Genomic DNA, 16470 nt, shown 5'->3' with positions numbered 1-16470 from the left:
AAAAGGCATAGGTAAGGTAGTTATGTTAGTTCTTAAATTCAAGACTCTTCTTTTGCCTAATTATAGTGATAGGACAATGCACAGTATTTTATAAGGCACAATATTTTACAATTTAGAAAACACTTTCCTGGAATAAACTAGGCCAGTCGTTTGACAGGCGTTACTTCATTTGAATATGTACAGAGACTCTTACTAGAAGTGACAGTCTAATTTAAAATAATAACAGTAATGTCATGTGGCTGCCTTCTTATTACTATAGAAGGAGGAACTTTAGTAAAGGGAAGGATAGGGTTAACTTTCTCTGAGTGCCTAACAACTGTGAGTACTAGGCTGAGAAGTGAAGATCCAATGAGTCTTTAATATTCTGACGGTTAAACAAGATATAGACTCTCTATATGTCAGCAGACTTTTAAGTGCTCCATTTACATCCATGGATCTTTAAAATCAGGACAGAGAAAGATCTAACAGATTAATAAATTTCACACCTGCCTATGAAAATTACAGTGTGCTGCCAGAGAATTCAAGGACACGTCCTATTGGGTTTACAAAACAGTGATTATATCTGGTTTCCAGACAGGAAATAAGCCTAATTTCTACATTCTTTTTTTTTTTTTTTTAATTTCTACATTCTTATCTAGGAGACATGTGTATTTAGTTTTCCAACCCACCCCAATTCTGTGACTTTCTGTTTTCATGCACTAGCTAAAAAAGAGAATTTGACCTCCCTAACTCCTGGTTTCTTCCTCTGTGGAACTAATAATACTGCCTGTCTCCGGATGGGATTGTAATTAGGTAACAGATACAAGAGGACTCAGAAGCTCAATGTCACTTTTTTTTAACTGTGGTGATTTTACATGAAGGCAAACAAATACTTCACAAGGTATTGAAAAGGTTTACATAAGGGTGTGGACTGCAGTACTTCAAATGCTCAGTTTGGTTTCACCCTTGTCACAGCATTGTGTTAAAAAGCTCTTGGTTCTGCCAGTTAAAGGGAATTTTCCCCTACAATCTCCATTTGTCAATCAAGGAGTCACACCCACCTGCTTTTACAGAACAAAGCCTTTAATTGACTGTCAGTGAGTCAGTTTCACACCCTTCCTTATCTTTGGCAATATTCTGGCTCAAATTGGAGACAGGGAAAAGCTTGTCTCTTGTAAGTGGATCTGTTTAACAAGGTATGGCCAAGGATATGAAAGTGCCTAGCACAGAACTGGACCCTGAAAATATGAGTCAGAAACTGACCAACTGTTCTCTTTCTTAACAGCTTAAAAGAAGCTCAGGAAAATGCCAAGAGAGAAGGTGAAACCAGAATTCGACGAAGTGTCGAAAAGGTAAATTCCTCACCACATAATTTGATCTTGTGGCCAAAGTATTAACAAAGTTAGGCTTGACTCTTTGAGTTGGGTCAGTAATGTCATTGTCCTTAATTTTTAAAATAAATTGTTTCCCTTAATTCCAAACTTCCACAAGTTGACTATTTCAAGTATATTAATCGTTAGATTCAGATTTAAAATTTCATTTTCCCACCCGAAGTTCACAATATGCTATTTTTGAGAAAAAGGGAAAGAAAGAATAAAAGCCAGAGAATATGCAAATTAAATTCCACTGAATTTCCACCATTCGTCTCCCTGGCTTAGATTAATTTTGCTTTGAATAAATTTTTTTAATACAACATAATATAAATTAGACAGGAATAACTTTAAAATAATTCTAGAGTCTTTTAAACAGTGTATCCACTGGTGTATTTTATGAATCATCCCACTGATACAAATTGGAGTTATTTGTTATGGTTAATTACAGTGAGGCCTACATTTATAAAGGTCTTGCTTCTGTTTAAACAAAAATATCAGACAAATACTGTGTTTTTTAAAGAGCCCTTAAAGTTAAGTTTTTTTCAAATTATTATATGGTTTAATTGTTTAGTATAAAAATTTATTCCTTTTAGTAATTGAGTAAACATTGTAGGTCATACAGCTTGGATTTCCTAAATCACCAAGTTTATTAAACTCTACTTTCACTGTAACTGATAGCAGTTACTTTGCTGAATGACTAGCTTTCTGTTGAGAAGTCAGAACAATTTAGTTTTACCCATAGTTTTGTTAACGTTCTTGCTGTATGAAACTGACCAAGTCATCTCTTCTCTCTGAGCCTCAGTTTCTTTGTTCCAAATTAAGAGTTTGGATAAATGACCTCAATTTTACTTTCTTGTTGTAATGTGATTCCACACCCTGTACTCTTCTGTGCTAATACAAGTGTAGAGGCCTCTTTTAGGCCAGAGCCTTGAACAATGGAAATTTGATCAAGTCATCTCTTCTCTCTGAGCCTCAGTTTCTTTGTTCCAAATTAAGAGTTTGGATAAATGACCTCAATTTTACTTTCTTGTTGTAATGTGATTCCACACCCTGTACTCTTCTGTGCTAACACAAGTGTAGAGGCCTCTTTTAGGCCAGAGCCTTGAACAATGGAAATTTGATCAAGTCTAAAGGTCCCACAGTGATCCCCTGGCTGAATCCAAACAGGCCCATCAACTGACTGGCTTGAAATATATATTAGCCCTAATTAACCAATGGGCTACTTACACCCAGACATAGGTACCAAAAAAGGAAAATTCCATACATTTCCATATCTCCTCTCCTTCCCCCTTTAAATACAGCTCCCACTACCACATGGGAGAGTCTTTCCTTCGCTGTCCTTCCTGCCCTTCTTTGTGGGGTATCCAACATACTTTTATCTCTTTTGTTCTGCCTTGGGTGGATTCTTTTACTACCTGTGCCACCTGCCCCAACTCCATCAGGATGTCCCACATTTGGGGCCCCCATCTGATCGGGAGAGACGGCACAACAAATATACCATTTTTGTGGATGATGGGCATGTGTTTTCCTAAGGATAGACACAAGTCCAGTTTTTGGTAGTTGTGGACTAAACTTCTACTTCATGATACTATTCACTCAAGCAAATTTCCCACCCTAATAGGGTGTTCAACAGAGTTTCAGTGAAGGAATATGGAGGAGTCGGTCTTCAGGAGTTTGTTTAATACTAACTGAGGTTTGAAAAGCAATTCTTTTGGTTGTTAAATTTCAGTCAAAAACTTCAGGTCATCTTGTAATATTGAGCATTTTACTCCTCCGTAAACACAGACAGTTCTTTTCCATTATCTATCCTCAGGTCTTGTTTATTTTTCCCTCTTTTCCTCTGTGGCTGGGGTCGTTGTTTTGGTGGGGTCACTGGACGTGATCATGTTGAATGCGACTGCTTTACAGTGATGGCTCAATATCTGCTGCATAATTAGCCTGTCAGTGGGTTGTTCACAAAAGCATTTCTTCAGAATCTCCTTGGATGAATCACAACTTATAAACTGAAATTATCATTGTTTCTCTTATGGGAACCATTGAACAGTAATTTTCCTACTATGCTATGATTATCAGATGATTGTCTTTTGTGTCTTTATTCCTGGATTGTTACAACCAGGAAGTTGGGAGCACACCCATTGCTCCTCCAGAAACAAATATCTTCTTATTAGGAGTCAATTAGGATTCTTTTTTTTTTTTTTAAGATTTTATTTATTTATTTCACAGACAGAGATCACAAGTAGGCAGAGAGGCAGGCAAAGAGAGAGAGCAGGGGAAGCAGGCTCCCTGCTGAAGCAGAGAGCCCGATGTGGGACTCGATCCCAGGACTCTGAGATCACAACCTGAGCCAAAAGCAGAGGCTTTAACCCACTGAGCCACCCAGGCACCCCTAGGATTCTTTTTTTTTAAGTGTCCTGATGAAATATGAGTTTGTTTTTTTTAATTTAGAATATTACATCGAGAAAAGGCTTTAAAGAACATTATTCCACAAACTTCATTGTGTAGTTGGTAAGATAGAGTTGTCTGTGGTGTCTATGCCCATGCCCATGCCTTGCTGTGATTTCCCAGGGAAATTTCACAGAGGCACAGTCTAGCTGCTTAGGTCTTCCAACTTCAAACCACACTCTTTATGCTCATGTTTTCTTGGCTGAAATGGGAAGATGAGGGTGACATAGTTGAAAAAGGCTTAGAGAAGCATGTTTTTATAGATTGTGTTTTGTAGATTATATATAATACAGGCCATTATAAAACATGTTTATTGACATGGAGATTCCTAAATTTAGAGTAATTTGGGGTAGATAGAGATATAAATATAGCTGTAAATATAAAGTTTAGCCTTCAACTCAGATAATAGAATTTTCAAAACAGAGAAAAACCCAAAAGTCCTAAACCAAAGCATTGGGAAATCTGGAACAAACCTTTCTTGGGTTATTTGGGGGAAGTCACAGCCTTTTAAATTAAATTTAAATTTTGGTCTTGGTGTTTTACCTCTCTCCAGTGGGGAATGAAGGAAAATTAGATTCACTCTCCATGCTTTCCACCTACTGTATTAGAAATGGACATCGATAAGCAAGGCAGAGCACATTAAAGTGAACATCAGTAAAGGAAGCCACAGATTCACAGAGAGGACAATGGATGCCACCTTATTCATTTTCCTTGCAAACCAGACCAGATTGTTCTTGATTTGATCCGTATTAAATAATGTTTAAGCATCTCATCTTAACAGATTCTCTATTCTGCTTGTTGACACATTTTTCTTTTGTCTTGGCAGCTGCATTTTGTTATGTCTTTCTTGGAATTCATTGAAAGATCTTTTTTTTTTTGTAATCCTTTTTTTCATAGACTTAAAAGTTAGTAAGAGTCATCTAGTTTTATGAGATGTTTGCTTAGCCTTATTCTTTATAAGGCTCTTTTACATTTTTAAAAAGATTTATTTATTTATTTTAGAGAGAGAGTGCATGTGCAAGTTGGGAAAGGGGTACAGGGAGAGGGGGAGAAGCAGTCTCTCCTCTGAGTGTGGAGCCCAAGGGGAACTCAGTCTCAAGACCCTGAGATCATGACCTGAGCCAAACCAGGAGTTGGTCACTTAACCAACTGAGCCACCCAGGCACCACACAGTTCTTCTATCTTTTAATAAATATACACATAGTATATGCAGGTACCTAGTAATTTCATAACATAATTACTATTTCTTATTAATCCTCATTAATATGTTACACATTTACCAACACCTTCTAGGCCTGACATTCTTTGACTATAAATCCATGATACACATTTTCTGTGTTAAGGAGTAGAAAAGTGCTAAATGTAATTACTTACCTTTTTGCAGGATTTTTGTAAAGAATATGAAACCCAAGTGAGGAATGGAAGACTTTACTGTACACGAGAGAGTGACCCAATTCGTGGCCCTGATGGCAGGATGCATGGCAACAAATGTGCTTTGTGTGCTGAAATTTTGTGAGTCCAGATGTGGGTTCTTTAGAGGGACGGGATGGGTAAAGTGGAGATTGGTGGGAATGGTGAGTAAGAACAATGTTGAGGTGCAGCTTTGTTGTTGAAAATTTTTGAGTAGTTTTCTGTCTTCTGCAAATCATGGTATCACCTAGTAAGTAGATCCTAATGATATATGTCTGTTTCTGAATACAAATGGATTCTGTTTTCCAGTTAGAGAGCTGGATTGCAAAATACTTATTGTTTCCTCCCACCACCTTTGTAAGCTTTTTTATAAGATAGTCATAATAGAGAATGAGGGCAAAACATACCAAGACTTTTGACTGTTTTCCTTTAGTTAATTATCCTGAGTGAAAGAACAGATGTTGTCTCCCAGGAAAACTTCATGTTTATACATGACTTGGATTAACTTTATCTTTTCATATCGGGCATCTGACCTGGGGGGAATACAAATCCTGCAAGAATTACAGCATTTATGAAGATGTCTCAGACCAGGTCTTGTCACTGTTTCAGATCCTTGAACCCTCGAAGCTCTCTCGTTTATGTTGTCCTACTGCCAGGTTGCTCAGTCTCGGCTACCCAGTGCCTCTTCTGTGGATCACATTTCAAGATTATCCTTCTTTGGATAAGACTTCATGAAATTCTTAATTGAAATCAGTCTTTATAACTCTTAATAATTTTATTTCATAACAATCAACACAGCTGGCAATTCTGTAATTACTTCTGTGACCATTTGTTGACTGGGTTCTAAGTTCCAAGAATAAGACCGGGTATGTGTCTGTTTTATATATAACACCAGGCCAGCACTTGACAAAAAATAGTTGCTAGCCAAATGTTGAGTGAACATATGAATAAAGACCCCTGCTCTCAAGAAGCTTAAAGTTAAACAGCAGAAATAAGCCATGGACACGCAGACACACATACACACACACATACACACACACGTTGCAAGACAGAGTAAGAACTATGCCATAAGAGAATATTCAGCTATGAAAATACAATGGCAGATATACAGTTTATTTTCACTTTGAGGTCTGGTCTGTCTTCTTAAAGAAGGCAGAATTTAAGCTGAGAAGATTTAAAAGAAGGCAAGATGACAAAAACGGTCATTACAATGGAAAGAAATATCATACTTGAGGGCAAAATAAAAGAGATTCTTTGGAGAAAGAGTGAAGATTTCAATCAGGAGCCCTAAGATGAATGGAAGATGTTTTTTCCAGAACTCATGAACACGTTGGCTGTTTTCCACCTGCACCTAAATGACTATTTTATTTTTGTTAAAGATTTTATTTATTTATTTATTTGAGAGGGAGAGTGAGAAAGCGAGAAAGCACAAGCAAAGGGGGAGGGGCAGGGGAAGAGTGAGAAGCCAACTTGCTGCTGAGCAGGGAGCCCGATGCTGGGCTGGGTCCCAGGACCCTGAGATCATGACCTGAGCTGAAGGCAGTCGCTTAACTGACTGTGCCACCCAGGAGCCCCCTAAATGACTATTTTATAACATGAAGATTTGAAGCACCTGTATTCATTTATTTATTTTTGTTTTTTTCTCCAGCAAACAGCGTTTTTCAGAAGAAAAAAATAAAGCACATGAAAACCTGAAGAAGACTGAGGAAAAAGTCAAAGTTAAGAGAGAAATTGAGGTGAGGATTAGTTTGATCAATTTAATTATGACTTTTGTGGGGTGTGTGTGCATTTTACTCTAGAATGCATTTTCAATATTGGTTCATTTTCCTCCACTACTGATGGATTTTCTGAAAAGTAGTTTATAGTTAGTATTTCATAAGATTTAGAAGAATAATTCAGCATTACAATTTTTAGCTCTATTTGGAGGAAATTAATCAAGTCATATTAGTAGAATAGTTCCTAAACGAAGGTAATATATCAAAGCATTATCTGAATTCAAATTTTGATATGTGTGGTATCACACATATATTTGGAGGTCTTCTGTGTAACATTTTAATATTCTCTCTTTAAAATCATACCACATTCTACTTTCTAAACATCTCTTAGCTAGTAATTTGTCCTTTTTTCTCCTGCTACCAACTTAGCTCATACATCTGATAGATTTCCTTTGTGTTGATGCATTAGCATTCTGTCTGGTCTCTATGCTTCTTACCAACATCTTCCTCAATCCTCAATATTCAGTTCATCTTCCACATTGTTTTTATAGAGTGGGAAATATTTCCACGACTCAGTAACCTTATGAAAAGCCAACATTTGAGGGTATCCTAGAGGATATTTGGACCATTTCACTCCTATTTAACGTACTGTTAACAGTGAGTTATCCCAGCTTCTGTAGTGTGTGGTTCGCAGTTTCATAAAACAGCCTACTTCATTAGTTCCCCTTCTGACTTCATGTAATTCCATAATATTGTCTAGGCCTCACTTTCAACTGATTTCTTTCCCTCAAGCCTTTAATTTTATTTCTCAAATCAAGACATTCCTTTTATCATTCTTTCTGGTTTCTTCCTTCCTCTTTGTCTTCCTTGTTCTTTTTCCTTCCTTTCTTCCACCCTCCTCCCTCCTTTTCTTTCCTTATTTTCTTCTATACTTTCTCCAGCTTTAGTCTCCAGTTACTCAAATCCTCACACATGCAGCTGGGTGGTCTTTCTAAAACAGATTTGCTTATGTTCTTCTCTTCTATAAGTATTTATCATTTTCCAGTTTCCTAAGAATAATGTCCAAATTCCCTTCAAGGTTCAGTGATCTAGTTTTGACTTATCATGAAGGTCTCCTTTTTGATGCCTTCCCAAACTTTCCTCTCTTTATCCAGCTAATACTTTATTCCTGACAATAATAGATTATCTCAAGATACTATGGTCTATTATGCTCCTCTGTCTTTGCATATATGTCATAATTCCTCTTAGAGAACCTTTTGCCACACTATTTACCTGGACACATCCTAAAGATATAGAACTTAGCTATAAACTCTTCTCTGTACTTCCATGAATCATTCTTCCCTTTGAGCTTGTACAGATTTAACTCAGACCTTTGTCATATCTTTTAGCTTTTTATATTGCAATTCTTTACTCCTGTCCACTTGAGTGATAAAAGAGCTAAATCACATTTATATTTATATCCCCGTATTACATTTGTTGACTTAAATGGGTATCTATTACACGGAGAGAAATATCACAAAATTTTGTGATGACCCTAAATCCTGTAAGTTTTGTTTTTTATCCTTAGCTCCTTTTCTCTGATATCTTTAACTAGCAGCATCTAAAATGTATAAAGAGAGGGCGTGAGGGTAGCTCAGTTGGGTAAGCAGTCGACACTTGATTTTGGCTCAGGTCTTGGTCTCAGGGTCCAGAGATCGAGCCCCACATTGGGCTCCATGCTCAGCATGGAATTTGCTTGAGATTCTCTCCCTCCCTCTCCCTCTGACTCCCCCCACCAACTCATTCTCACACTCCTTCTCAAATAAATAAATAAAATCTTTAAAAAAAAATGTGCGGGAGTACCTGGGTGGCTCAGTCAGTTAAGCATCTGCCTTCATGGATCAAGCCCCATGTTGGGCTCCCTGTTCAGTAGGGAGCTTGCTTCTCCCTCTCCTGCCTGCTCTTGTTATCTCTCACTATCTCAGTCTCTCTCTCTCTCTCTCAAATAAATAAATAAAATCTTTAAAAAATAAAATAAAATAAAATGTATAAACAGAATAGGGAACTATATGTAAACTGTCTCATTTTCATTATTTAGAAACTCTGCAGTGAATATCAGGATCATGCAAAGAATGGAATACTTTTCTGTACCAGAGAAAATGATCCTGTTCGTGGTCCAGATGGGAAAATGCATGGAAACTTGTGTTCCATGTGTCAAGCCTTCTAGTGAGTATAGAATGCCAGAGTGTCTAAAGAATGCCAGAGAGAGAAGGGACTTAATGGAGAGTCTAATAGAATTAGCTACTTTTGTAAATGGGGAAACTGTGGCTCAAAACAGGGAAGGGAGTTGAATAAGTGGAATACTTACACTGAGAATGTTAGCAGTAGAGCTGGGAGAAGAAGCTAGAGCTATCTACTCCAATATGTCTACTTCCCCGACACTCATTCTCTTACCACTGGAACATCCTGGCAGCCCTGAGCTTGTGCAAATACCACATACTCCCTGCGCTGAAGCTTCACATGTGAATCTATTGTACAAGTTTATAGGCAGCTCATCTTCCAGAGAGGCTGTGGTCCAAAGCAAGCACTGAATGCAGATATTGATGATTGGAGTTAATGTTGCCCATCAAGCAATCATGAGCCCTTATAAAATTAATATTACTTTATATAACGTGACATTTCTCAGTAAGTTAGAATTGGCAGTTTGCTTTCAAAATTTGGAACTGCTCCCAGTTTATCTGATTGAACTAAGATTAAGTAGTTGATTTCTATTTCGAATCTATGTTCTTTTGTTTTGATTGACAGCCTTGTGTGGTTGAAGTAGCATCAGTTAACCGTACATTCCATGCAATTCTATTGTGCAAAGCAAATACAGGCTCATTTGGTTTATCAATGTTTGGAAATTATTGGCCTTTTTCTACCTGTACTGTATTTTGTCTTTAGATAATGCAGCTATGAATAAGCAATACACTTAAGGTGAATTAATAAAGCTAGGGTGTGCATGATGTGATAGAGAGACTATAGACTTGAGAGACCTTGGATGATTATAGCACTGTCCTAAAAGTATAGCCAAAGCCTTCTCTGCCTCAGCTGCTCTCTGTGAAACAAGGGAACCAGTCAGTGTCCTTCATAAAGGCCACTTTTAGCCTCCAGGTATAACGTCACAATGGTACTAGTTTTGATATCTCCTTAATGGAACTTGATGGTATTTCTTTTTTGACCACAGGCAAGAAAGGTATTTTATAGAAAGCAAGCTTTCTAGATCCACAATCACTATCTTTCAGTGTTAAGCAAAAAGTATGAAGAAGTTATGGTATCTTACCATACTAAAGGCTGTTTGGTTTCTTCTCATTGGTATGTAGTGATAAAAAGACAAAATTATTCTTCCTAAGGAGGGAGGACAGAGTAGCAATGCAAAAATGTGGACAAATAATTGCCTGTACTTGGTCCAATGGATTCTTCTCATTTTTTTCCCCTCTAATTTAGCCAAGCAGAAGCTGAAGAAAAGAAAAAGGCTGAAGTAGAAGCAAGAAATAAAAGAGAATCTGAAAAAACACCCTCATATACAGTGAGTGGAATCCACCCATTGAGTCCTACTTGGCATTCTAATTTGAATATATTTCAGAGTCTAAAGGGTAGGGTATCATCCACTAAAAATTGCCAGGAAATCCTAACCCTTTAATCTGGAAATGACATTGAGATTAATGCTATGGGAACTTCATCAATTCTTGCTGCTTCCAAGACTAACCCTGTGAAGTAAAAATTATTTGAGGTCTGAAAAAACTGGGTTCTAACACTGGTTTCATCACTTACAGACTGTGTTAGCTTTTGCAGACCACTTACCAGAGACTATACGTGTATACTTTCTACATATGAATTTTTGAAATTTCACATCTGAATTGAGATAAAATACCTTCATTCTGCACACAGAAAGCCTGATTTTTACTTCTGAAATTACAGTATTCATTTCCATAGCCTTCTATAAGTTGTTACTGCTTATTATTTAGAAGATGAAAGTTTTCTACTTTTCTTTCTAGATTCTAGTCTTTCCCTTGTCCAGCTGTCCTCCCCAACCGAGCTAGAGTAAAGCTTCACAATATTCATCAGATTGCAGTACTGTTCTGCTTAAATGCCACAGGTGGCTCATCATCAACTATAGGATGTATCTCAGTCTCTTATCTTTTCCTTCTTATTTGGTTTACCTTCATTCAGAAATTCATGTTCTGCTATATGCCCATGTAGTTTCCTACTTTGTTTCCCAACTTAAGGGTCTTGTATGCATATTCCCCAATCCCCTTCTTACCCACAAAAATGCTGTTTACTCTTCAGTCTCACTCAAATTATTCTTGTTATATGACGTCTTTCCCAGTTTTCACAATCAGATCTCATGGCCCCAACCTCTGTGTTCTCAGATTTCCTTGTACCTGTATGTTTGCACTTATTATATTACACAAATTTTTTTTTAAGATTTTGCTTATTTGCAAGAGAGAGGGAGAGCATGGGAGAGAGAAAGCATGAGTGGAGGAGGGGCCGAATAGGGGGAGGAGCAGGGCAGGGGGAAGGGCAGAGCAGGAGGAAGGACAGAGGGAGAGCGAAAACCAGACTCCCTACCAAGCCAGGAGCCTGACCTGGGGCTCCATCCCAGAACCCTGGGATCATGACCTGAGCCGAAGGCAGACACTTAACCCACTGAGCCACCGTGGCTCTGCCACCCATATTTTAATGTGTTTAGATTATAGTGGAGTTTACTTGTCTACCTCTTTTATTATATTGTGACATCCCATTATGTCTTGTTTCCATCTCTTAGCAAATGATGAGTTCTTTTTGTTGAGTTAAATTTTATATTTGAGAGAAACACAACTAAAGTCCTGGTGTCAAAGAAGCATAACATTAGTTTCTGCCAATGTTGATGTTCCAGTCTTCTGCTTAGAATAGGAATAAAATGTATCCCCAGCTTGCTTTCTCTATCTTGGCAGGAGCTGTGCAGTGAATACCGCAAGCTTGTAAGGAATGGAAAACTCCCCTGCACACGAGAGAACGACCCCATCCAGGGCCCAGATGGGAAAACGTATGGCAACACCTGCTCCATGTGTGAGGTGTTCTTGTGAGTAGCGCTGTACCTGGGAAAATGAGGGAGAGTTTTGTCCTCTCTGCTTTGTTTGTGTGTTTGTTTTTTAAAGATTTTATTTATTTATTTGACAGACAGAGATCACAAGTAGGCAGAGAGGCAGGCAGAGAAAGAGGAAGGGAAGCAGGCTCCCTGCTGAGTAGAGAGCCCAAGATGGGCCTCCATCCCAGGACCCTGGGATCACGACCCGAGCCGAAGGCGGAGGCTTTAACCCACTGAGCCACCCAGGCGCCCCTCTGCTTTGTTTTTAGTTTTTTAATTTTAACTTCTTATATTTTATTTCTTAAGTTGTGTTTGTTTCCTGTCAATGGCATTTTTGCACAGTGTCATCATTATCAAAGAGTAATTTCTGCTCTGTGCTGGGGGTGGGGGCAATGAGGTCCACATGTAGCTGCTGCTCTTACCCTTCTAATGCAGTCTGGCTTGGTCTCTGAGGTGCAATGCATACTTCAAGCTCGTCCTTGTGTTCTAGGATTCTCAGTCATGTCTTAAATAGAGGTTGGTTGTTCTGGTGAGGGGAAGGGAAGTTAACAACCACCTATGTTGCCATCATGGTGACGTCACTCCTAACCAACTCCAAAGAATCATTCTTGCTTATCAATCACTAATTGGGTTCCTATGGAAATGTACAGGATACAAAACAAGGATCTTACCCTTGCAGAGAGGGCTATGAAGTCATCTGAAATCACACAACACATCACAAAGCAAACATACCAATATGTGAAACGGTACATTAGTTCATACACAGGACCTGGAGGAATGACTTGGAATAAGAATGATGAGTATCTGGTGGAGTGAACCCCTCCCAGGTGTCTCGTCAGCTTGAACAGCCATGATAAAGCCTACTCTACATCCCTAACCCCACACTTTCTCCTTCATGGTAATCAGGACTTTGCTTCGTAGCACTAAGCATGGTCAGTAGCTATAAATGGATATGTGTGACTATATGTTCAACATCTCTCTCTTCTACTAGACAAGTGTTGTTATGGAAGGGATTCTAGAAAATGTAAGCAGTGAGTTCAGATTAACTTTCTGCTTCATTTTGGTGTTCCATTATGAGAGGACCACTACAGCAGGAAAGCAAAAACAAATTTAGAAGAAATGAATAACGTGGAAGACATGGGGAGATGGAAAGGAGAAGGGAGTTGGGGGAAATTGGAGGGGGAGACAAACCATGAGACTCTGAGGAACTAACTGAGGGTTTTGGAGGGGAAGGGCATTGGAGGTTGGGTGAACATGGTGGTGGGTATTAAGGAGGGCACTGGGTGTGGTGCATAAACAATGAATTCTGGAACACTGAAAAGAAATTTAAAAATAAATAAAAATTAAAAAAAAAGAAGAAGGAGAAATTAATAAAACAGTGTCCTTCAAGGACTCTCAAGCCTCAGTACATTTAGCAAAGGCGGAGTCATGGTCTTGAAATTTCCAAGTAGCTTTTGTTTTATCAACATTAGTTCTAGGTTGTCTCTGTGCATAAAAGTGGGAACAATGAGTGAAAGCTCTGGAAGGGGTCTGGCTCAATGCCAGGAGCAACTTCCTAACAGTTTGAGGACTTAGGGGTAGAATGACCTCTATGGGGTTTCAAGGATGATATAAGTAGAGAATTTACTAGCAGGTTAAAGAAAAGCTAGACAGTAATCAGACCTACTGAGTATTAGAAGTCTTGAGTAGTGGAAGATCAAAAAGCTTCCTCTGGATTAGGGTCTAAATCTATAGTGTACATTTGTTCGTTCTGTGTCCTTGGGAAATTGATCCATTCTGTCAGTTTTCTCATTTGTAAATGGGGTTATAGTAGTAGTTTTATAACATACTGTTCAGAAGATTTCATGGAATGAGTGCCAGGTCAGGCACATAGTAAGAATTTAGTAAGTTTTTTTGTTATTGTTTTTGGGGGGGTTTGTTTGTTATTTTTTATTTTTTTAAAAAGAGAGCACAAGCAGGGGAGGAAGGTGGTGAGAAGTAGAGGGAGAGGGAGCAGGGAGCCCAATGCAGGGCTTGATCCCAGGACCCCAGGATCATGACCTGAGCCAAAGGAAGATGCTTAACTGACTGAGCCACCCAGGGGCCCCAGAATTTAATAAGTATTAACTGTAATAATTAAGTGATATTTGAGGTCACTTTCAACCTGGACATTCTATGATCCTTACTGATGTCTTTTTTAATCATTCTTTTTTTTAGCCAAACAGAGGAAGAAGAAAAGAAAAAGAAGGAAAGTGAGTCAAGAAATAAGAGAGAATCTGAGAACACAGCTCCCTTTGAGGTAAGGGGAACTTCTCCAAAAGTCAGAGGACCTGGACTCCATTGATGGCATCCAGGAAACTAATAAATCCCCTGAAACTGTAGGAAACATTTGTACAGTTCGTGTTTGTTTATGTGTGAGCATATACCCATGTGCATGTGTGACTATTTCCAGATCAAGGGTGTGAAACTTTCATCATTTAAAAATAGTCATGTCTCCCCAGTTAAGAACTATTCTAAAATAAGCCAATTACTGATCCCCACTTAAGAAAAAAAGTCTAAACTTCAGCTGTTTCCATCTTGACCCAACCTGTGTTCAAAACCTCAAACTTCCTTCCTCAATTTCACAGGAATTGTGTAGTGAATACCACAAATTAAGGAAGAATGGACAGCTTGTCTGCACACGAGAGAACGACCCCATCAGGGGCCCGGATGGGAAAATGCATGGCAACACGTGCTCCATGTGTGAGGCTTTCTTGTGAGTAGAGCCCAGTACTTCGGCAGGAGAGGGAAAAAGAACTGAGGGAATTTTCAAACAATTGTGAATAATGTGTTTTTCTCTTCAGGGCAGTGGTCATTCTTAGATGTCACATATAAATGAACTTAAATTAAAAAAAAAAAAACCCACACACAAGAAAACACAAAAACAAGAAGTAGAGAGCTCTCAGATGATGATTATTGTGATCTAAAGAGAACTGTAATAATTTCTTTTAGGATATTTTCAAGGTAACTCAAGATCTTTTATTCAGAGAAAAGACTGCTCTATGATTCAGTCTTCCCTGGTAAAGAGCATTATATATAACCCCGAAGATTGGTCCCTTAGTGTTTGGGCATGAAAGCACTAAAAACCGAATCATCATAACCAACATTTATTGAATGCATGTAATTGGCACATACTTGCTAAAAGCTTTCATACCTAATCCCATTTAAGCTTCACAAAAACATATGAAGTGGGTCTTTCTTGCAGTATCCTAAGTTATAGATAACAACATAAAGGCCCAGAGAAGTTGGGAATGATAGAAATATCAGTGCAGGGGAAAAAATGAAGAAAATGATGCTTTCCACTGTATGCTATAAACATAATATAATCATTTAACAATGCCTTTATAACTTCTGGCAATTGATTATATTTGCCTGTAGTTAGGCTTCTTTCAGTCTGTTTTTCTTTACCTGGACATTCATCTTTCAGTGACAAGGAAGTAATTCTGCCACCTAGTGATCCACTTTGCTGCGTCCTCTGATAATTTCCCAGTATGGAAAGAAAATGCTTCTTAAATTTTTTAGTCAACTTAGACTCATGATAAAGTTTAGATCACTTTCCATATAAAGAAGTATGAGACACATCACAATTTTGGGCCTATTTTAGCAATTTTCTCCCATCACTAAAACTTCCTTACCAAAAAGAAATATTGACTGTGTCATATTTTATGGGTATGTTAGCAAAGGCTCTTGGCTTTTTTGAGAACCATTTTCCCTTCATGGTCTTTTCTTGCACACGTTCATACCATATACAAACTGTCTTTTCACTTTTTTTTTTTTAAGATTTTATATTTATCCATTTGAGAGAGAGAGCATGAGCCGGAAAAGGGGCAGAGGGAGAGAGAAGCAGACTCCCTGCTGAGGCCTAATCCCAGTACCCTGGGATCATAATCTGAGCTGAAGTCAGATGCTTAACTGACTGAGCCACCCAGGCGCCCCCGTCTTTGCGCCTTTTAAAAAGGTTTTAATTTGATAAATGAAAAAGTCTTATGTTGATTGACATAACATTTTTACATATTATTTACACATTTTTATATCTTAAAATGAAAACTTTTTTACATATTTAACAGGATTAATTTGTTTAGATTATAGATCCAGTTGTGCTAAACTTGATTTGCAACACCATTAGTTATCAAATATTTTAAGAGCTATCACCCTCACTTCATTTCCATCATATGACTTTTTTGGGAGGGTTCACTCTTAATAATAATTACAGTGATGATGATAGTGATCATTTATATCACTTTTGTCAATCATTTCATTATGTACCAGATACTTCCTCTAGTTGCTTTACAATATCAATTCACTTAATGCTCACAACAATCCTGTGAGAAGAATGTGGTTACTACTCCTCCTATCCCTCCCTTCTTCCACATTTAAAGATGAGGAAGGCACAGAGAGGTTCAGACATCTCTTGTGTTCCTTATAGCTCCGGACTCTGTCCTCT

The 16470-nt window shown here is 38.1% G+C and overlaps 1 protein-coding gene across 1 annotated transcript in view; it reads left to right on the top strand.

Moving 5' to 3' along the window:
• SPINK5 (serine peptidase inhibitor Kazal type 5) overlaps positions 1-16470 on the top strand; it is an 81914-nt gene that overhangs the window by 27101 nt on the left and 38343 nt on the right. The window contains exons 8-16 of the mRNA XM_080804340.1: positions 1265-1331; positions 5179-5306; positions 6853-6940; positions 8997-9124; positions 10385-10466; positions 11875-12002; positions 14205-14286; positions 14615-14742; positions 14831-14837. Of these exons, the coding sequence (XP_080660466.1) occupies positions 1265-1331; positions 5179-5306; positions 6853-6940; positions 8997-9124; positions 10385-10466; positions 11875-12002; positions 14205-14286; positions 14615-14742; positions 14831-14837 (838 nt within the window). The remainder of the gene's footprint in view (positions 1-1264; positions 1332-5178; positions 5307-6852; positions 6941-8996; positions 9125-10384; positions 10467-11874; positions 12003-14204; positions 14287-14614; positions 14743-14830; positions 14838-16470) is intronic.

The sequence above is a fragment of the Martes martes genome, assembly GCF_963455335.1.
Source record: "Martes martes genome assembly, chromosome: 5".
NCBI classification, from domain to species: domain Eukaryota; kingdom Metazoa; phylum Chordata; class Mammalia; order Carnivora; family Mustelidae; genus Martes; species Martes martes.
The sequence above is the reverse complement of the archived record's forward strand: the minus strand, read 5'-3'. Positions and strand labels throughout refer to the sequence as shown.